Source organism: Heterocephalus glaber, unplaced genomic scaffold, assembly GCF_053883595.1.
Source record: "Heterocephalus glaber isolate CG9 unplaced genomic scaffold, H.glaber_assembly_v1.0 deba00001587, whole genome shotgun sequence".
Classification (NCBI taxonomy): Eukaryota; Metazoa; Chordata; class Mammalia; order Rodentia; family Bathyergidae; genus Heterocephalus; species Heterocephalus glaber.
In genome coordinates, this window is record NW_028258365.1 from 4,934,552 (window position 1) to 4,956,889 (window position 22,338).

Consider the following 22,338-nt stretch of genomic DNA (forward strand, 5'->3'; position numbering starts at 1 on the left):
AAACTTCCAAACCAAGTCCTCATAACAGCAATTAAATAATATCTGCGTATCACTTCCAATTTGAATGAGTTTGTACTGAATCACAATTTATGCCATTATAATTCGGGGTTATTTGATGGTATTAATTGGATCACTATCTTGTTAATAGTGACTTAGTATTCACACATTTAATTAATATCCAAAGGTGGATTTTAAAATTTGAGGCTGTTTTATTTTCTGTAAATTATTTCTGTATACTCACTGTCCATTATTTTAATAGTATATTTCAGTTTCCTGTGACTTCAAGTTCTTCCTTACACTTCTGTAAAGAAATCTTACCCAAAAGATCACTAGCAATTTTCTTCTAAATTTTGTTTTGGATTTGTGCGTGCCGCAGTTGTTCGACATTTCCGGACCCCGCGGGCTACCGTAGCCAAGGAATGCACTGATTGGCTGAGCCAGAAAGAATCCGCTGCCTGGGCGGTTTCGGTTTTCGCCGCGACCGTTTGCGAGGCCGGGCTCGTGGGGCTCTTGGAGTCGGGCTTCTGCTTCCCGGCCTCAAGGTGAGCTGACGCTCGGGACAAGGGCGGGGTCGCGCCATGCCTCAGGTGTGCTCCCCAGTGTTCCGTCGCGACGGGCGGCAGCCCAGCGGGCCGGCCCAGGAAAAGGCCCAGCGTGCGCGGGCTAGAGCCCGGGAAGGGAGCGCGGGCCTGGGCTCCGGGAAGGGCCGGGACGCCTGTGACGGTGGAAGGCGCTTTGACCGCGCTGCGAGGAGCGGCACCGTCCCGGCCTCTCTCCTCGGAGTTGGCTTCCTGGACTGTTCCTGGTGGTGGTGGAAGTTCCCCCAGGGAACCCCAATGCTAACCCGGGGCTTTGGCGGGAAAACAGACCCGAACCCCCGCGCAGGCTTCATCTGCTTTCCAGGGCTGCAGGAAATGGTTGGGCCTCCGCTCCATAGCGGTGGTTGAGCCTAACCCAAGGAATAAAGAGCTAGCTTTTCTTACCGAGTTGTCAGATCGTGTAGTTGTTATCGCGGAAGGTTTTTGGAGTGTGTGTGTGTGTGTGTGTGTGTGCGCGCGCGCGCGCGCGTGTGCATAGCGGGAGGGTGTGTGTGGTGTCTAAGATTAAGATGTTGCAGATAACGTTGATAGAGATTTAATGTGTTCTCTCAACCCCAGCCTCCTTCATAATTGGTATATGATTGTTGCAGAAGAATTGAAAATGCAAAACACTGGTGAAGAATATGTTGCTGAACCCTTCCACCTATAATCTTTTTCCGATGTATGTGCTAGCTTCTACTTTGGCAAAGTACTTGTTTTATTAAGCTTCCCGTGTCCATTTAACATCTCTTCCTAAATATTTCTAATTGTGTTTCTTTTGGTTGACAGTCTTTTCATCATTGTGTAGATCCCACCTGTAAGACATTTAGGTTGTTTTGAGTTCTTGCCTTATTTTAGCATACGAAATAATACTTTGATAAATCTATACTTCAGATTACTTCTTTGAACTAGATTCTTAGAAGTGTAATTGTTAGATACTCTGATCTAATAAGGCCTTAAGATCTGCCGGCACATTGTCAGATGGTTTTTTACAAAAAGTTTTAGTAGTTTACATTCATACAGGTTTGTGCCTGTTTCACCAGAAACTTGGGAGCTCCTAATACACTTTTAACACGTAAAACTAGTAAAAGCAGTGCCTCTCTTTGGAATTATCATCATCATTATTATTGATAGTGATGTATGGCAATTCTGCTTGCTTGCTTGCTTACCTTTTGTGCACAGTTTTAAGAGGGGTTCTAGTGTGTGTGTCACTGAAGTTTGCATAGGCTGACTGAACGTTAGAGCAGAAAGAGACTTCAGTGGTTATCTAGCATAACTCCCTTATTTTGCAGATGATGACCATGAGGCCATGAGAGAGGAAATGGTGAGTTACTCAAGTCACACAACCAATTAAGTAGCTGAGCTGGGATTAGAACTCAGGCTTCCTGCCTCCCAAGTGAGAGTACCGTATCTGCTGCATAGGTGTTCTCTCACTGAACAGTGGCATACTAGATACCAGAGTTCCTGAAAGATATTTATATCACCTGAATTATTCTCTCCTTTTAGAATTGTACTAATAGATTTTAATCATCTGAGAGAACTGCAACAAACAGTGAAAAATGAGAAACTGACCACTTTCATGTCAGTAGAAATCCCTTTGTTAGAATGGCAACCTCATCAAGATTTTGAGAGTAGTTTTCAGAATTTCTGTATGTTAGAATAAAATATTCCTAATAAGTTATATAGTCGTCCCTCAGTATCTGAGGGGAATTGGTGTGAGAATGCCCTGGAGATACTAAAATCTATGGATTCTCGAGTTCCTTAAGTAAATGGCATAATTGCATATATGTGCATCCTCCCATATAATTTAAATCATCTCTAATACTGTGTTCAGGGAATAATACCAAAACGTCTGTACATGTTCAGTACAGATAACAACTGTGATAGATCTGCTGAAGATTTTTTTGAGTATTTTTGGTCTCCATTTGGCTGAATCCATAAAAAGCCCATCAATAATGGAGAGCTGACTAATTTATATCCCATCATCGGGTTAGAACGCAGCTATTGGTTCTCATTTGTTATACTTTGAAGATTTCTTTAAAACTTCTTTTGCTTTAAGACCAAAGAATATTTTTCTTTTTTCGTTTTTATTAGTGCTTAAAAGAACATTTCTCAACCTTAATTGACATTTTTGGGCCAGATAATCCTTTGTTGTGGAGGGCTGTCCTGTAGGATTGTAGAATGTTTAGCAACATCCCTGGCCTCTGTCCACTAGATAGCAGTAGCACCACCCTCCTCAGTCATGACAGTCGAGAATGTCTAGACATTTCCAAATGCTCCTGAGCATGGGCAATAAAAATTACCTCTACTTGAGAATTAGTGGCTTATTGGAATGCTCTGGGAAACTTTATAAAATGCAAACTGCAGTGCTTCTTGCCCGAATGGACTGTAGGAATCTGCACTGTAACAAACATCTCTGTAGACTCAGGTGCCTCGTTTTTTTTGAACGACCCAGAAGTGTTTCTGTTTTTCCTTCTCCTTCTGTTATTTGGTGGTCAGTAATAGAGATGATACAAGGTCGGTAGCTGTTGAAGTACGTGCATTACCCTATACTGGTACCTGTGCCCAAAGTTTGGCCAGGCAGGGAGGGGATTGGACAGATTTCTCTTGGCACTTGTCTTGAGTGGCTTTTCCACGGATCTGGACAGTCTGCTTAGGTATGGGTAATATCCAAATGAGTAAGACATTCCTTGTCCTGGGGTGGTTTAGAGCCCATACTGGGAGCCTGATTGGCAAACAGGAAAATGACAAAATAGCCTGAGAGGGGCCGTGACTGAGAATGGAAAGAGATGCTATGAAGGGACTCACTTGGCCCTTGGGAGGAGAGAAGGAAAAATAGGTATGAAGCGTTCAAAAGCACGCCACTGTCTCAGAATGGAGCTGTTTAGAAAGCTGTTTTCACTGTGTGATGCCCCTTTCAGACACTGATTAACTAGTCCAGTGCTGGATTTGCTTGAGTTGTACTGTTATGTCTCCTTGTAAATTTTTGCTTTTCAAATTTTATTTCACCCTCAACTGTTAATACAAATGATGGGTAAACATTTACAAGTAAACATTGCCTAGAAATAAGGATTTTCATATCTTAATAGCACAGCTCAAAATCACATCAGATATATTTCTTTCTGTTTGGCCGTTAAATTTTGCAGGCTAATGCACCATACTTTGTCATTAGGTATTTTTCCTGCAGTTCTGTGACTGCAACAAGGACTCTCATTGTCCTCATGGCCATTCCCCAGACTTCTCAGGGCAATCTTGACAAATCCAAAAAGGCAAGTGTGGGTACCTTTCAAAGGGCTTGGGCTTTGGGGTCAAGCCTAGGTTCCACTTTCCACCTTGCAGGTGTCTCTGTGAACAGCTTATGAATCCATTGTGGCCTAGCATATCGAATGAACAAAATTTTTTATCCCCCAATTAAAAAAAAAAAGTCTCCAGCTGTTCTCATACTAGACCTCTTTGTGGCTTCTGATAGAAAATATACTACCTTTGACTTAATATCCATTTATGAAAATAGGTCATTTAAAATAAGCCTGAGTAGCAGTCGGGGAGGGACAGGAGTCAGAGAGGGGGCCTTTGGCTGTAATTTTGAAGGGAGAAGTCTTACCAAGGTGACCCTGCAGAAGGGAGGTCTTTTTCCTCTAACATTATTTGTGGTTCAAGAGTCTTTATCTCTTGCTTCAGAAATTGTCAGAACTGCTCCTTCTGCCTTATCCAATTTAAAAAAGGAAAACTTAAAATTTCTTAAGCCAAGTGATGGGAAAAATTGTGGTGTCAAGACCAATTTACTCACACAAAATGGATTTATAGGCAAGTCATTAAGTATCAGGGAGTACCGAGAAAGCCTAATGAAGACTAATGTAAAAGATACGGCTCTCCTGAAGTGATGGATAAAATGCACTTGAGGCAACCATAGTCTTTGCAAATAAGTTTAAAATTTTTTTCAAGAGATTTAGCAGAATGTAGATATTCTGCAGGGCAAATGGGGAACTGGTGACCAGTTTTCCTCTCATATGACTTAGTCTTTTGGGGAGACAGACATGCCTTTTAAAAAGAAAAGAATATAAAAAGAATGGATGGTGACAGATTGTATCAAAGGCAGCCAAATGTCAAACTAGGTGATGCCAGAGTTGAGTGGGTGGACTGTCTCCAGTCTGCTGCCGGAAGCAGAAAGTGAACCCCAAGCAAGTTCCTGCTTAAAACCCTCTCATTCTCAAATGATAGTATTTCCCAAAGTTGCCAGTTCATAAGAATCTCCTACAAATGTGCAGAGTCCTGGGTCCTACCCAGGAACCCCTAAATCGAATCTCCAAGTGACCAGATGACTCGTTTGGGGAAATGACCAGTGTCTCAAGCCTGTGGCCCTGTGAGTGTGGACTGCTCCCTTCTGTACCTTTCTGTTTACCTTCATAGGTTTTACCCTCATACCCAAATACTCTGTTCAGTGTTGTTGCTGAGACTTCTGCCTTTTCACCTGGTGGACTCCTTTTCCTTCAAACTCAGCTCTGTGTCACCTTCTGCAGAAGGCTGCCTTTGATCTTCTTTGACTGGGCTAAAAGATTTTCTCTCCTGTCACATACAGCCTTTGTAAAATTCTCCATTTCCATGGCATTTATCCCCTCCAGAGTGTAAACTCATAAGGGCCCAAGGCCAGGCCTTAACTGTGTCTCACACTTAGTCGGTGTACCTTGAAAGTCTGAAGCGTTGATTGCCTTCAGGAAGAGGCTAATGTTAATTGGAATAAAGAGGCTTAATGAGGGTGTTGTTTTTGGCAGGTTTAAATGAACACGTAATGAACACATCTGCATTTTTTAAAAGTGTGGAAATTTAATAACATCTTTAAAATAACGCATACTGTCAAGTGATAGTCTAAGTTTGTGGAGTTTTCTTCCCCATCTTTAACTTCTGTCTTTATTTTCAAATTTTTATCCTAAACTGTAAATACTCTAGGAGTAGGTAAATTACTGATAGTTAAAGTAGTTAATCCCTACAGTTAATTCCTGTGAACTAAGTTTGCACATCACAGTACATTTTAGTAGTTTTTTTTAATGCTAACTAGGCAGCTGGTCTTACCAGTTTTGAACTGAAGAAACTGGCATAATGGGATTTGGCATCTATGACAGAAATGATCCTGAGTCATGAGATGAGTGAGTTTTTATCAGGCCTTCAGCATTAGTAGTCTTTCTAGAAGTGTTCGGCTACAAAACAGCACGTGCAAGATACAAATAAGGTAGGTTAGAGATGAATGGGAAAATGTGTTGTTTTCATTAAACTCATTAAAGGCACTGAATCTGTTACAGTGTTTACTTAATAATATTTCTCTTTGCACTCAGAAAAGCATAAATAAAATTTCTGTGTGGTGTGAGTCTTGAATGAGTAGTAGTTGTGATTTTAGTTATTAAGATTATGGAGCTAAAAAAAAAATATGCTGGGAATTCAGTGGGAAAGCTAGATTAAAATTTGCTAGAATATAGTCAGTTGACCATATTTTTAAAAAATCTTTCAGGCCTGGGGCTGGGGGTGGGGGAGGCTGTCCAAATGATAGTTCCTGAAATTTGTATTTTTTTTAACTCAGATACTGACTTTTCCTGGTTAAAAAAATTACTTAAATTATGATCACTTTAATTACTCATGCCCCTTTAACAAGAATTTAAATAATTCTTCTAGACTCTAAATTCCTAAGGTCAAAGGTTCAGTGTATGACATGTTTTTGAATTTTGTTGCATAGTGTGTACAAGTAGCTTAGGTGTTTCAGGTTACTTGAACTATTGAACCTACACAAATTGACTTTGATTGAGAACATCTTCAAACAACAATCCTAAACCTGAGTTCAGATCATTGAGTAGAAACACTTGGGGTGAAATAAGCAGTGATATTTATGGGAGAATGTTTAATGAATATTTTGATTAAAAACAAACAAGAAACCAACTTGGGTTTTTGGAGTCTTTAAAATATTGTATCTGTACTAATTTTTTAAGTCTTAGTAATGTATAACTACTAAATATTAGTGATGCTGAATTTGAAACAGCAAAACTAATTTCTGTACTCTTTACTCTGTTTTTGCTAAAGCAACCTTTTTTTAAATCTAAATCAAGAGTTTTCTTTTTATTATTTTATATAACACTTCACTAAGTGACGTAGTTTTTTTCAGACATTAATTCTAAGGAATCCCTTAATAACAGCACAGTTATATAAAAATGTGAATTATAGTAATTGTTAGGCTAGCATAAGTTAACTAAATTTTATCAAGAGGTTTTGTGTCATCAGCCAATCAGTTATGTTCTTAACATAATAAACAGTAAAATCTAGCACCGTATTTTACAAATAGTATTTAAAAACTAAAATTAACTTACATAATACAGATTTTGATCATTAGAATATGGCTCAGATTCTCTAGTTTTGAAATTAGAGGTAATGGTCACGCGGAATTAGGCTTTCCTTAAGTATGAAATAGTTGAGTATCATTCTGTGGCATAATATTTACTTATGATGTTAGCAACAGTTTAAAAGTGGTACATTCTGTTTCAATTCATCAAAATATCTTATCCTCTGAAGAAGCTTGGGGAGAGAACCATTGCATTCATCTACTGGTTCTAGAACACTTTCCATGACATCGCTGATATATGGTCAGCTAACATCAACCAACATCTGCTTACATGCTTTCCATGATGGTAAACTCAGTACTTTGAGAGATCACTAGGAAGCTCAAAATGTTAAAATTATTTTGTTGAATCAAAAACATGTCACCTAAGTTTGAATACCTACCGTAACAATTTCTAGCAATATAACCTTGGGAAAATCAGTTCTTCAGCCTGATCCTGACTTCTTCACATAGAGAATAAGTATAATAAATAACATCTACTTGCTCCAATATTTGGGGAAGCTCTAGTGAAAGGGATGTAGTTAGCTACACTCCTGTTGCACAATAGATCTTAATAGATAACATTTCCTTTCTTTGATCTCTCTTTTCCCTTCCTTCCATTATTCATTATTCTCTTAAAAGAAAAATTTCCATCTCTCTCCCTCTCTCTCTTTCTCTCCCCGCCCCCCTTAGAGAAGATATCCCTTGCATAATCACAGTAAACAGTTGCAAAAGTCTTCTTTATAGATACTTTACAAATACTAATTAAATGACTTCCATATAAATGTTGATGAATTTTACAAAATCCACCATTAATGACTTCATGCTTGCCTGGTGGCTTCCCTCTGTTGGGCCTCATGGGCCTTCATTGTTTTTTTCTAGGATATTGTTTAGAATTGCTGGGAGTACTGGTTTGGTGTTCAACATTTCTCAGGTGTTCTTTGTCGTGGAAGTATCCAATTTTCCCATCGATTTTGAAAGATAATTTTGTAGGATACAACAGTCTAGGTTGGAAGTTATTTTCTTTTAGGGCTTGAAATTAAAGTAACTATTTTTTACTTTGTTTACCAAAATATTTTAGGGATACAGCTCTGGTCTAACAAAATGTTTTGAAAGGAGTAGAGCCAACTTTGTCCAGTCTGATTAATTTGGGTGTATAATGCTATCTATTTCTCTATTTCAAGCTCCTTTATTGAATTTTAAGACTATCATTTAGAGCACGTATCTGCTATGATCATGATTGAGTACTTCAAAATCTTTGGTGCATTAGCAACTTTGAGAAGACTTTAAAGTTGTGACTAACAGCATAGCCAACTGTCCGCTTAGCTGTGCAACCTTGGGCAGGATATTTAACTTTCTGTGTCTATTTCTTCATTTGTAAAATGATGATAAAACAGTACCTGCTACATAGGGTAGTGAGGCTCAAATGAATTAATAAGTGTGTAACTGTTTTCAGAGATAATTTAGACAAAAGTTGTTAAGTTTGTCTACACTTTGTAATATGTAGGACTGATTTGAACTCGAATGTTCCTCTGTTTGGTTTCATTACATTTGGAGGCAAACTGTTTATTCTTTCTGTGCCTTTATTTATACCAGCAAAATCGGGAAAGATTAAATGTGATGATGTTTACAAAGATCTTAATAGAGTGCTCAACATAAAGTGGGTGTGCATTAGGCAGTGGAGATGGTAGTGGTTGTAATGGATGTGCTGACTGTGTGTGACAGTAGTGACAAGTGATGGGAGTAGCTGCTGTGAAAACAGGGCTCTGCCAGTGGGGCTGTGCCGAGGGGCCTGAATGAGATAATGCGTGTGAAGTGCTTAGCTTAGTGTCTGCTTCCTGGTAAGTACTGACATGTTAGCTGTCCGGGAGTAGTAGTGGAATAGCAGTAATAATTGAGCCTTAATACATAGTCCTTTCATAGTTGATTTCCTATAAACATTAAAAGCTTCAAGGTTTTTTGTCGAATAATTAACTTTTGTCTTTACATTTATTGCTCTCTTTCATATTTCTGATCAGGATTCTTAAAATGAGTCTGCGGAAGCAAACCCCTAGTGACTTCTTAAAGCAAATCATCGGAAGGCCAGTTGTGGTCAAATTAAATTCAGGAGTGGATTATCGAGGTAATATTTTCAAGTTTTATCCTCACTGGTATAACTAAATAAGTAAATATAACTTAGTGATTTTCATTAATGTGTAAATGTACTCAGTAGACAAAAAAAAATTGATCAGTGTTTTCATATCCATCTCTTTTTCTTCCTTTGAGATGATTCCTTCTAGGAAAAGAAATGCTGATAGCAGTTTGTGCTTCTGACTTCCAGTATTATTTGTGTGAATTCTGTCTCCTGTCTCTGCAATTATGTATACTTAAGCTCCCTGATAATAGGCAGAGATTCCCGATCATCTAGTATAAACAACTGAGTACTGAAGAACACGTTGGCCAGCAGCATTTGTTTTTACGGATACGTTCAAGATTAGCAAGCAATGATTTAGACAGTGTTGGTTTACAGTATGAACTTACAACTCATGTAACAGGTGGGGTATCCAAAGATCCCTTCCTGTGGTTGTAGAGAATACTGCTTAAGAGGCTCTGACTTTAACTTTATGGAAGGAACGGCATCAAATTCCATTTCTTAAGAGTTGCTTGATCTCTTAAGAGATTAAGAGATTAAATCCTTAATCTTCCAAAATTAAGTTTCTTAAATTACTTGAAATATTTCACAGGTATACCTATATAATTATAAGTAATTCATCAGCAAAGTTTTGTGGCCTTTTCTTGGTCTCTTTTCTGAATAATTAATCATACTCTCTTGATCCTTTTCTTCTTTCCACACATGCAGACTTAATTTTACTGAGAGCTTACAGTATATCCATTGTGTGTTAGTCACTGTAAGTTGATTTTCATTTTATCTTCACACAAGTGCTTTGGGATCTGTTGATAGCCCTACCTAGTAAGAGAAGAGCTAGGATTCAAACTCAGACTTGACTCGAACCTTGTAAGAAATTACAGTGCTTTAGTGCTTTAGTTTTTTGACATTAAAAAACATCACCCATTTAATTTGGTTTTTATGTTAGAACAAATGGGATTTGTACTGAATACTGAGATAGTATAAAGTCTTGTGTATTGCTTCTTACCAGTGAGCTTTTGATGACCCCTGAGAAGGTACAGATTTGGGTATATTTGACAGTGGTGGCATTGTGCTTAGTATCTTCTCAGTACCTATTTTATTGAAGAGACCAACTCTCCTAACCATTTTTTGTCTGAATTCTTTAGGAAAAAATGTTTCTCTTTGTGAAAGTTTACTTTTAGTTTTTATTTTTAGAAATTTAGGAGCAAATAATGGAGAAATATGGAAAAAAAAGTCTAAATTCTACCATCTAGAGATAATCTTCCTTATCAGTTGTGACTTCTCTATATACCCTTAATTTTATATAAATGGAATCAACTACATATGCAGCCTGGTTTTATATTTTATTACAATCAATACTTCATTTAGTTCTGTGATAAGATAGCTATCCGTGGCTACATAGTAATCCCTGATGTGACTGTATTATAATTTTATTTTTAATCAGTCTCCTATTTATGTATACTTAGGTGTTTATCTTTTTGTTGTTGTTATTGTTGTTGTTATAAACAACCCTGCTTTTTTGCCATAGATCTTCAGCACTTGCCCAAGTATGTCATGAGAATAAAAACCCAGAACTAGGATTTCAGTGTATGCCAAGTAGCTCTCCGTTGTTTTGGATTTATTGATTTATTTTCTGTGTTCTTAACCAGCCCTTATGTTGGCTTTTGCTTATCGTTTCCAATCTAATTGGCAAAAAGCAATTGCATTTTATTTATGTTTTCTTTGTTCACTAATGAGGCCTGACAGCCTTTCACATGGATTATAACCATAATTTTTCTTCTTGTATGTGTTCATAGTTTCTATACTGTTGAGCAAAATGTTTTACATTATCTAGAGAGCCTTACTAAATAAAAGAATGCACTTATATTTTGTGGTTAAATAATTTTTTTAAGAAACTAATACCTCTGTAGCAATTTCTCTGTACCTTTGGAAAAAAGGCTTAGTTTTCTATTTTTTATAGTAGTGTTTCTCTAGAAGGGTGGAATTGTAACTTACCTCCTGGGCAGGTGGGGTTTTTTTGTGGGGTTTTTTAAGCCTTTGCTATGAGAATAGATATTTTGATTAAAAGTTGAACTTTGTATTTTGAAATAATCCTTCTGATTATTCTGTTTTCATACATATTTGTATATCATGTTTTAAAGTTTCTTGCTCATTTATGATTGTGATTTAAATGTAAGATAGTACAGCAGGAAGCAGACTATAAAATTGTATCTTAAGCTGACTTTTGGTAGGAGATAATTATTCTTTGTAATTCATGGTCCATTCTGGTTCTTTGGAATTTTACTGCTTCTCACAGAATTTCGTTAGGTTAATGTCTTGTGCTCTCCTTACACAAACACACAATTTTGAAAAGAAACTTTTTTGTCTAGAGGATAATGGGGGCAGAGGCAGGGAGTGAGGAGCATATTAATGAAGTTAAGACTTTAAATGAAACTATTGACTCAAATCAGTTCATTGAATTGAATATGTAGAATGTTTTTTTACTTTTTTTTTTTCCCCCAGAAAATAACACTTTAACTGAGAGTTAGAGGCTTATAGAGTTTCATCTTTTGAAAAAAATCATCTGGTCAGATTTTGCAATATTTATACCATTGTAACACAAAGTGATTCACTCAAAAGTGTTTCCTTGAAAGCTCCCCAGAATGTTTTTAGCCATTTTTCTCTATTAGTTTTGATTTGAAGATATTCTACTGAAGCAAAACAGAATGGGATATGTTATAATGCAATATGTTGCCTTGTATTCTCAAGCTGCTCTTCACTGTGAGTCACAGCTTTGAGATGTTCTTTCAGGAGCACCTGCTGTCTCCTCTTCTATTATTTTAACAGATTGTGGAGACTTCCTCTTAACCCTGGAGTACATTCATCTGCTGCAGTAGATGTTGTGAAAGAGTGAAATAAATCTGCCAAACCTGTATTTCACTTAGTGGCTAAAGTAAGAAATTTCACAGGAAGCGAGGATCATTTGTCCATGAATAATTGCCCACTCCTGTCTTTAGCTTCCAGAGAATGGATTTCAGTTGGAATATTCCTATTCTGTTACTTTTGTGAGGGCTTTGAAAGTTGCTGTGGTGCTCATACATACGAAGAGAGAAGTGACAGTTTGTTGCCTGTTCTGTTTTAGTGAGTGCGTGCCTGCTTTCACATTATGCATTTCCTAGCCTGCCCTCAGATTGGCACAGACTAAAGACTCATTTTTTTTTTTTTGGTACCAAGGATCAAACTCAGGTCCTTGTGCTTGCGCTGTAGGCGGCAAAACCTCTGAGCTAAATCCCCAGCCTAAAGACTCATTTTGTGTATAAGTCTATTGGGTTTTGTTTACAGTGTGAATTTTTATGTTATGCATCTAAGGGTGAATGAATAAATTGTCAGTTCTAAGATATACCCTGTAATTTTCAACTCCTATTTACTCTGTATATCGTTTTCACTAAATTTGTCTCCAGGGGTCCTGGCTTGCCTGGATGGCTACATGAATATAGCCCTGGAGCAGACAGAAGAGTATGTAAATGGACAACTGAAGAATAAGTATGGGGATGCATTTATCCGAGGAAACAATGGTAATATTTCTTCACTCTGTGGTTGTACACTATTCAAAATAAGTGTGTTTGTTTGCAGTCAGAAACACTAGAGAGTTTTCTAGATCACTTAAAAGTTTGGTTTTAGTTTAGTTGTTTTGTTTTGTACGCGTATATATCTCAGATCTTCAGTGTGATCATTCTTTTTTAGATGGAAAATGGAATTTTCCATGGAACTAGAAATTCCCTTTCCCTCCCTTTACTAATGAGGAATTGAGGAACAGGGGCCAGGGATTTAGCTCAGTGGTTCCGCCGCCTGCCTCGCAAGCTCAAGTTCCTGAGTTTGATCCCCAGTACCAAAAAAAAAGAATTGAGGAACTTTGGTTTGCTAACCTAGAACCCTGTTCTTTTAAATATCATTTATCTTATTACCCCCACACATATTCTCTCCCCTCAGGGTCTAGAGACTCGGGAGTAAGAATGGACATTACTTCCCTGCTATCTTTAATTGACATAATTTGGTACTTAACTTTTACTGTTTGTCCTTTTTCTGTTAAATGTTCAATGCTTTTTTTAACAATTAATACATTGCTATGATTACTGTGATTATTTTTAAATCACCTCATTTCACAACAAATGTCAATAAAGTCATACTTAAATTTTTGGCAGAAAAGGGTAGATATCAAAATTAGGAATTATCTATCAATTCCCACTTTTTAGTCCACCCCCGCCCCCCCATGAAGCTGTAAGAATTCAGATTTTTTATTGATTTCTTTAATTCTGAGTAAGGGGATCTTCAGCCCCTTAGCAGTTGGATCTTTTTGGTATAAACTGTCAGTACCATATTTCCTATCATATCTTTATATCCACCTTTTGCTTGTTTTTAAATCCTTCCCAACATTCTTCCTGTGTTTTTCATGTTGTTCTTATTTGACTTCCTCCTTTTACTAAGAAATGTTACCATCTTGCCTTATCTCAAGACTGATGGCACCTGTACATGACAGGTGACAGGGTCTTCCTTTCAAATGCACCTTACACTAGGACTTGGAAATTTTCCTGGAGTGTCTTTCCTGGTATTGTGATGTATTCTTTTCCATACAGTAATCAGTAACAGTTGTCTGTAGACTCCCCAGTTCACATCTTTGGCTCTTAAAGAAAATCCCAACTCATTTGATTATCTGTGCTGGCTTTCTTGACCAAGACATCTCTTAATGTTCCCTTTGAATAAACATGAGAATCGAGCATGGCTGGGGATGGGAGAGGAGTTTTACCTCTGGTGAAAACTTAAACTGGGATCTGGTCATCTAATTTCATCCTATTCTCATGTACCACTTGTTTTACTGAGTTCAGTTTGATGGTCATGATAGGACTAGTTAAAGTAAAGCTTTGGGCAGCAACAGAGTTTGAGACTCGTGACAGGGATCTCAGAATAAGGACTTTGGTATGGTATCTCTTTAAAAATTCTCAGTTTTTGTTTGTCTTGTTAAAATTTAAAAGGTAAACGGCAAGTTCAGAGTTTACAGTGGGGTGATGGAGGAAAACATGCTATTCATTCTTAATGATGTGTCTTAAGTATAAAGCATTCTTAGGTTCTAGGGACTTTTGCTTTTGTTTTATTTCATTTGAATTCCTGGGCACAATTTGTAAAGCCTTTGAGATGCATAGACAAGTTTAGACACAGTAGTATGACATCAAACCTAGGTCTAGATTGACAAGATTAGTCATATAGCGGTCCCAGAATTAATTGCACAGTATGAGAATTCCTTTTAAATTTGCAGAGCTGCCAGGCCAAAATCCATTTGCTTTTTAAAACTTGCTACTATGATTCTTAAGAGCAATTATTAAAAATTTATTTGTTTTTGTCTTTTCAGTATTATACATAAGTACACAGAAGAGAAGGATGTGAAGACACCAGGGAAGCAATTCTTTTCATAGCTGGAATATATTTTTTATGAAATGTTTTCTATTTTTTAGTTCTTTTGTGTTGTAAGATGTCTTGCCTTCATAGTTGGTGATTTTTCACCTACATGTGAGTAAGGTAAATGTATAAAATTACGGATTGAATTATAAGAAGTTTTTCACATTTAAGTTTCAGTCATTTTCTTTTACTTCTTTGTCACTATACAAAGTGCTAAAAGAATAAAAAAAGCCAAAATCTGTTTCTTACAAGATTGTTTAACTTAAGGTTTAGGCAGTGTCATTTGCTTTACTTATTCAGCTGACGAAAATGGTGCATACCCAGACATGTAATTAAAACATTGTAGAAGCGTTCCCCTTTATCCTCTCCTCTCCTGCTCCCCATCCATGCACCACACAGAGACTTGGGTAAAATATTGCACGAAGGCATCCAGTTTCAGTCGGAAGCCATAAAAAGGGGCCATGAGGTCAGAAAGGCAGCTGCTGATCCAGCCACCTAGATAGAAAATACAATTGGGGCTCTTCACAGTGGCAGTTCCATGAAAGCAGTGGGACTCTCAGTTGAGTTGGAGAAATTTTGAAGATTAACCATATGGTTAGGTGAAAGTTTTCCTGTGAGCAATCACCATACAACTCCTTCTGTGAAGTTAGACTTTTTAAATGTTCTTGCTCCCTTTCAGGAGTGTTGGCGTCAGCGTTAATCCCTGTGCACACAGGAGATGAGGAGCCACTCCTGTGCATCTGTAGCAGTCATTTCTGTTAAAGCAGAGCCTATATTTGTAAACTCATTCAGGTTTCTCAGCTGTGCTTGGGAAGGAGCTTCTAACCCTCGCCTGGCAAGTGACTTTGGGGAAGCCTTTCTCTAAAATCACAGCTGTATTCAAGTGTGACTTTAGCCTTTCTTGTCACTTGGCACAAGGCAGCTCCTCCACATTACATGACTCCTGCAGAGAGGGTTTGCACAATTAATTAATGAGCTTTTCACCACCCTGCTTTATTCTGCATAGTTTTAAGCTGTGTCTAGGAACAATAAATATATCTGGGTGCTGTGGCCCAGTGGACACCAGACAGTGGTGTGAACATTGTGTTGGCCTTGCTCTTCCTCCTCAATCTAGCAGAGTCCTTGCTTCAAAAGCCGGTGCTGTGGTTTGAAGCGATTGCCTGATAGAGGGGCGTGGGGGCAGGAGGAAGGAAAGGGGTGTTGCTGTTTCTGGAAAGGTATATATGTCATTTATCTTGTTTTATTTTAAAGATCAGAGAGTAATTGGGAAAATTGTTTTTTAATTAATAACAAAAAAGGTGAATAGCAACATTTCATAAGGCTTCACTGTGTACACACTGAGAATAAAACGTTTTATACTATGCTTCAATAATGTATCACTTCTTGACAGGGGCTTGAAAAGGGTCCAGTCTGTAAGTACAGATCACCAATTTGCTCTTTTATAAATGACTTCTTTTAAGGAGAAATGGGTGTTCCTCCAAGTGGAGCGCACATGCTCTCATTTGTTTGGTAGAGTACGCGAGGCTGCCAGGTTCCCGCATCCCTTCATTCACTCACATCAGCCATTGTCTCCCACCACCCTGTAGCCTCCTGTTTTTGCTAACTTATTCCCTGACCTGCCTGACAGCATATGTCTTTATTTCCCCTTGCCATCTCTCCACTTTAATAGCTCTACAGTAGAGTAGTGTTTTCATCCATGGAACTACTTTTAATCAAGATTGATTTTGGGAAATGCTACCATTTTTATGGTAATAAAGAACTGTATTATGCACTTGGACCAGCTCAAGTTGTCCCTAGTGTGTAGCTTCATGTAGTAGAACCATGAAACAAAGTGTAAATGCTAAAATTACTTTTTTCTTAACTGTAGTCTCCTCGAGGTCAGTGAATGATTTCCAATTGCATTGTAGCAAAGATATTTGTTCTAGGTTGAAGAATTTTTTATTTGAGCCAATATGTTCTTAGCAACTCTGCCCCCAAGCCCTGGCTGCCACGTTCTTTCTCCTGGGCTGTGACAAAACAGAATATTTAGTGGGAAACAGAATTGTGCTTGATTTGTAGACTATCTGACTTCACATTCTGTTTTGGTCTTTGAGTTATTCCTTGGCTAATCTTCCACCAAGTTGAATTGATTCTTGCTTCAAAACTGTTTATCCCAAAACAGAGCTGTTGACAAGTACAAATACAGATGGCAGACATGTGGTCTGATTTTTATGTTCTCATCTCAGCATTCAGAGAAGGAATGTTACTGAGAAATGGTTTACATCTTGAGTCTCTTGTTCAAGGCAATATGTAATACATGCTGGGAGTTCCTAATTATGTGGCAAATAGTACCAAATGCTTAAGGGATTTTCTTAAACATTCACTGGGTGTGTAAGGCTTATCACACTGAAGGCTGTAATAATCTAGTTCATAAAAATAGAAACCTATCAAGACCCTGACTCAGAGAAATAGAAAATAAAAAAGGCTGGAAATACAGCTCAGTCCTAAGGCCCTGAGTTCAGTCCCTATACCAGCTATGTGTACGCACACACACACCCAAAGGAGCATTCTCTAAAGGGAATATTGTCTTGGATAATCACACTAAGAGGACCTCACTGTAGCATTCAAGGATGAAGATCTCATCTGTTCCCTCACTCCGTAGCCACAGCCATGTTTGCCTGGATCTCTGTCCTCAGGGCAAATAATCTTCCAAACTTTTAGCTCACTTTTGTATTCAGAGGCAGATCCTGGCCCATCCTGGGATCATTACTTTTTATTTTCCTCCCCAAAAAGAAATTAGAGCAAGACAAGCTGCAGTTCTCTCCCTGGCCTTGTTTTAGGAGGCTCTTACTCAGCAGCATGCCTCTAATTGTCTTTAGTAGGTTGCCTCTGGTCACTGTGGAGCCAGACCCAGTAGAGTTGTGGGGTTGGGGTTGACCTCTCGGGTCTGAGTGTCCAGCGACTACTTTAATTCTGGTAGCTGCTGCCTGTTGGTACCTAGTACATGGCAGTATAACCGTAAGTGTCTGTTGTTGGACCACCTTTTTTTTTTTTTAATTTTATTGGTACAATAAAATGACTATATACAATATACAATATAATGACATTCATCATTGGAGATATGCACCTTTACATAATCTCTCTTGATTCTTATTTTTTCCCCCTTCCCCTGCCCTCCCTCCAACCCCTCCATCCCTCCCTATTCACAAAGACTTTGTTTCCATTTTTTCATTTTCTCATATTAATTCCATTCCCTTCTTTTCCTTTCCCCTACCCCTCCCATTTCCCCTTCCCCTTTGCCCCTTTTCTTCCGATTTCATATTATCTATTATGCCTTTTAGTCCTTATTTACACTTTCAGTTTCTCACACTAGAGAAACTATTCAGTATTTACACGTGTGTGTCCTGTTTATTTCACGTAAGTATCACCTCAGTGTGCATCCATTTAGCTATGAATGTCTCTAATTTCTTATTTTTATGGCTGAGTAGTACTCCATTTTATAAAAAAAACACATTTTCTTTATCCAGTCTCCAGTTGATGGGCATTTGCACTGTTTCCAAGTTTTAGCTGTTACAAATGGTGCTGCTATGAACATAGGTGCACATATATCACTGTGGTATGATTCTTTTAATTTTGGGGGGAAGATAACCAGCAGTGGAATAGCTGGGTCAGATGGGACCTCTAGTCCTAGTTCTTTGAGGTATCTCCATACTGATTTCCACAGTGGTTGCACCAGTCGACACTCCCACCAGCAGTGGAGCAGGGCTCCTCTCCCCACAGCCCCGCCTGCATTTGTTATTGGTTGATTTCATGATAGCAGCCATTCTTTCTGGGGTGAGGTGGAATCTCGGTGTTGTTTTCATTTGCATCTCTCAAATGACCAGTGATGTTGAACATTTTTTCATATGTTTATTTGCTATTTCTACTTTGTCTGAGAAATGTCTGTTCATTTCAGATCCCCATTTTCAGATTGGGTCTTTAAATTTGGGAGGTCTGATTTATTTAAGTCCTTTATAGATTCGAGATAGTAGACCTTTGTCTGAGGAAGAGCAGGTGAAGATTTTTTCCCACATTGTGGGTTGTCTCTTCACACTGCTGGTGGTTTCTCTTCCTGTGCAGAAGCTTTTTACTAAGAAGAGATCCCGCTTGTTGATTGTTTGTGCTAGTTCACGGGCAACTGAGGTTTTGTTCATAAAATCTGCCTATACCATTGTCTTCAAGAGTTCTACCTAACCTCTGTTCCAGCCCATTCAGTGTTTCTGTTTTAATGTTTAGATCTTTAATCCATTTCAATTTTGGTTTAGTGCAGGCAAAGAGATATAGGTCTGGTTTTAATCTTTGGACCACCTTTGACTCACCATTAGAGCCCAGGTATCTGAAGAAGCAGGGGCAAGACGCAAGAGCAGACAGTGGTAAATGCTGTGTAGGCCAACAATGGAGGTAGCCCCACCTGACCCCTGTTCTGTCCCTCTCTGCCTACTTCCGTTAGAAGATGGATGAGGTGGCAAGGAGTAGCAATCTGAGAACGTTGGTGGCAGTCAGTTTTGGATGTACTGAATGACAGTTGTAGGCTGTGCCTTATGGGGCATAGTAATTTAAGATGTGCCTTCCATAAACAATGGAGAGTCCATTTTAAGTTTGGGTATTTATGGGGGAAACTGGTGCCATACCTTTTATTATTATTTTTTAATTGGGCCCAAAGAGTGAGACTTCTGTTCAAAATCTGGACCTTCAGAGGAGTTTGAGAATCTCAGCTGTATGTTGAAGTTCCAGAGAAACTGGCCTGGATAATTTTGAAATTCAATTTCCATTTATTTTCTGTTTCTTCACAGGCCCATGTGGTTCAGTCTCCTATCTTTATACTCTTTTTTTTTTCTCTCTCTCTCTACCTCCCAAGGCTGGAAGACTAATTCATCTGCGGCATGGAAGCATTTTCTTTCCTTAATAATTGGAGAGTAATATCGGAAAGATGGACATATTCTAGAACTTAGTTAAATCGTAAAATACTGGCATAGTTGGAATAAACTAGTTTTCAAGGCCTACTTTATGAAGGTGTTTGTGTCTGTGAGCTCCGTTAATTCCGAAGTTTATACTGGAATGGAGTTGGGTTTGACAAAATATTATGGCCATTTTTGAATAAAAGGAGAGGCCAATTGTGAAAAGTTCACATAAAAAGTAATTTTAGATGAAGTTTTATTACCATCACATGCATATAGTAGTCTGTCAGTGTTCAGCATTTATATCAAATAGAAGTCTGATTGAACTTGGAACAATGAAGAAAAATTTAAGATTTGTAATGTGTACAGATGAATAAATGTTACTAGGACACGCAACATTTTCTTCCTCCAATCTCCGCATCTCAGTGGCTTGAAACTACATAGGATTTTCCCTCAAGCTCCTTGTCCGCAGTGGTCACCTGCGGCCCAGGTTTGGGGGCAGTCCCTGGTGTTCCCACCATCTCTGCGTGCGACTCCAACCATGCTGCCAAGGGGAAGGGCATGGGGAATCACTCTGGCCTTTATCTGCTTTTGCTTACAAGTGGCACCAGTCACTTCCATTTTATAGCCAAAGCAAGTTATGTGGATATGGCTTTCTTTGAGTTTTCAGGAAAGTATAATCTTTTTATGGACTCAGAAATATTGTTGAATTTTGATAATACCTATGTATGTGTATTAGTCATGCTTCCTCAGAAGAACAGCTGACAGGATACGTATAGAGAGGGATATATCTCAAGGAATTGATGCATAACTGTGGAGGCTTGGCAAGTCCAACATCTGCTGGATAGGTAGCTACCTGGAAGAGCTTGAATCCGTAAGCTATCTACTAGAAGAATTCCCTCTTCTACCAAGGAAGTCCATGTTTTTCTGTTGAGGCCTTTAACTTACTGGATGAGGTCTGTGCACAAGATGGAAGAGAGTCTGCTTCAGTCCAAGTCTTATTTATTGAAGTGTTAATCTCATCTAGAACATACCCTGACAGCAACATATGGAATAGTGTTCACCTAAATATCTGGGTACTGTGACCTTAACCAAGTTGACATAAAATCAACTATCATGATATGTTAACCATATCCTTTGCATTATACATGTTCTCAGCCCTCCACAAAACATACAGAAGCATCAGGTCTCAAAACAAATTTTTATTCATTGCATTGAAAAATGAATCCTTACTCTGTTAAGATTGTTCCTGCTGTCTTAACCACTGATGGTTTTTCACCAATGAAAAATAGTGATATTCTTTCATTGTTTCAGAAGGAGGTCTGCATAGATGGTTTTGGTTTGCTTTTGTTGTTTCAAGTTAATTTTCAAATTTCCAGTTAATGTACTTTTAGACTGAAAGAAACATGCAGAAAGAGCAACCTTTTCATAGACCAGGTAAACGTTATCTCAAGCCAGGCAGACACGTGTTCTACCCACATAACTGTGAGGAGATGGTCGCAGAGTCTTGGATGTAATTTGGAACTTCGCCTTGTGCAAAATGTAGTTCAGAGGCACAGAGTATATTACATCCAGAATGGCCCTTTGATACACCGGGGTTATATGACTTGGTTTTCAGCGTATTCAAGACCAATTACAAGTGTCTGTATCCTGAGAAAGTCAGTGTGTGCATGTCCTGCTGAGGATGAGCTATCAGTGAGACTTACCTTCCAGTTTGCTTTTTTCCTTTCTCTAATCCTGCTCCCTTGGGCCCAGCCTGCATCACACCCCTTCCCTGTCCCTCTGGCACCAGCACAGACACAGACTACCAAGCCACCTCCCCATGCTGGAGTGCAGCAGAGGAGCTACTTGGAATCAATCTCACATCGCCCTGATTGCGTCAGCCAACTGAGTGAATCTGTGCACAGTCCCCTCATGCTATGGAGCAAGGTTCTCTTTTCCGGATGAGGAAACCTGAGGCAGAGAGGTTAAGTGGCTTGGCCTGTGTCAGCTGGGAAGCCTCTGTAACTGGAATAACCCCTCTCTGCTATTTGGTCAAGTGCTTAAGTGCTGGACTCCTTAACTCCTAGCGTGCATTTAATCAATAAATCAATTTTCCCTCCTGTTCATCCTCCTAGTAGTGGAAAGAAGAAGGTCCCAAGATGTGCACATAGACTGCTGTCCTCCACATTCAAAGATGATGCTGCTGACAGTGATTTGTTTCTGCTCTGCTCGGGTGTGACAGGGAAGATCAATAACCAACACAACAGGCAGCCTTGGCCCTTTACACACCACACCGGGCAGAGGTAGAGAAATGCCCCTTGGCTGCGTCCACAGGCACTGTTTGTGAGACTAGCATTTTCTGTGATGGCTGTCTCAGAATTTGCTTTTACCCCAGAGCCTCCCTAATCCTAATTACTACTCAACAGGCTGTTCCCCAGCAACTCTCAGCTATGTTTTCAGGCCTGGAAAGTACACTGCAGAGAAATGGGGATGGGCTGTGTGTCAATCTAAATCACCTTTTCCTCCCCGGCTCAACTCTGACTATCGTCCTTTGTTACAAGCTTGTTTACTTGGATATTTAATAACCACTGAAGTAATTAGGTGTCTCTTCTTGAATGTGTTATGATTTGGATCTTACATGCCCCCCAGAGGCCCTGTATTAAAGGTTTGGTTGCCGGCCTCTGGTGCTATAGGGAGACGGTGGAACCTTTAGAGGGTGGGGCCTAGTGGGAGGAAGTTAGGTCATTGGCAGGGGTTCTCCAAGGGATTATTGGCATCCCAGCCCCTTTCTTTTATTTTCTTTGCCCCCTAGCTGCCATGAAGTGAGCAGCTTGGTCCCACCATCTTCTCCCTGCCGTGATGATCTGCCATACTTCAGGCTTAGAAACAATAGAGCCAAGTGGCAATAGATGAAAACCTCTTGAAATCATGAGTCAAAATAAAACTTTT

At 38.9% G+C, this 22,338-nt stretch overlaps 1 protein-coding gene across 12 annotated transcripts in view; it reads left to right on the plus strand.

Annotated features, from left to right (window-relative positions):
* Positions 1–428: 428 nt before the first annotated feature.
* Positions 429–22,338, plus strand: part of Lsm6 (LSM6 homolog, U6 small nuclear RNA and mRNA degradation associated) — a 38,471-nt gene continuing 16,561 nt past the window's right edge. For 7 of the 12 annotated variants that reach the window (XR_015443971.1, XR_015443969.1, XR_015443970.1 and 4 more), the window contains exons 1-3: positions 429–542; positions 8,952–9,055; positions 12,502–12,615. Coding sequence is in view for 8 of the 12 variants with exons in the window: in XM_087193349.1 (XP_087049475.1) it covers positions 8,962–9,055; positions 12,502–12,615 (208 nt within the window). In the remaining 4 variants the exon portion in view is untranslated. Of the gene's footprint in view, positions 543–1,870; positions 1,903–8,951; positions 9,056–12,501; positions 12,616–14,444; positions 14,662–19,367; positions 19,522–22,338 lie in introns of those variants that run through there. The other 5 variants (XR_002390578.2, XM_004868920.4, XM_004868921.3 and 2 more) reach the window with 5 other exon arrangements.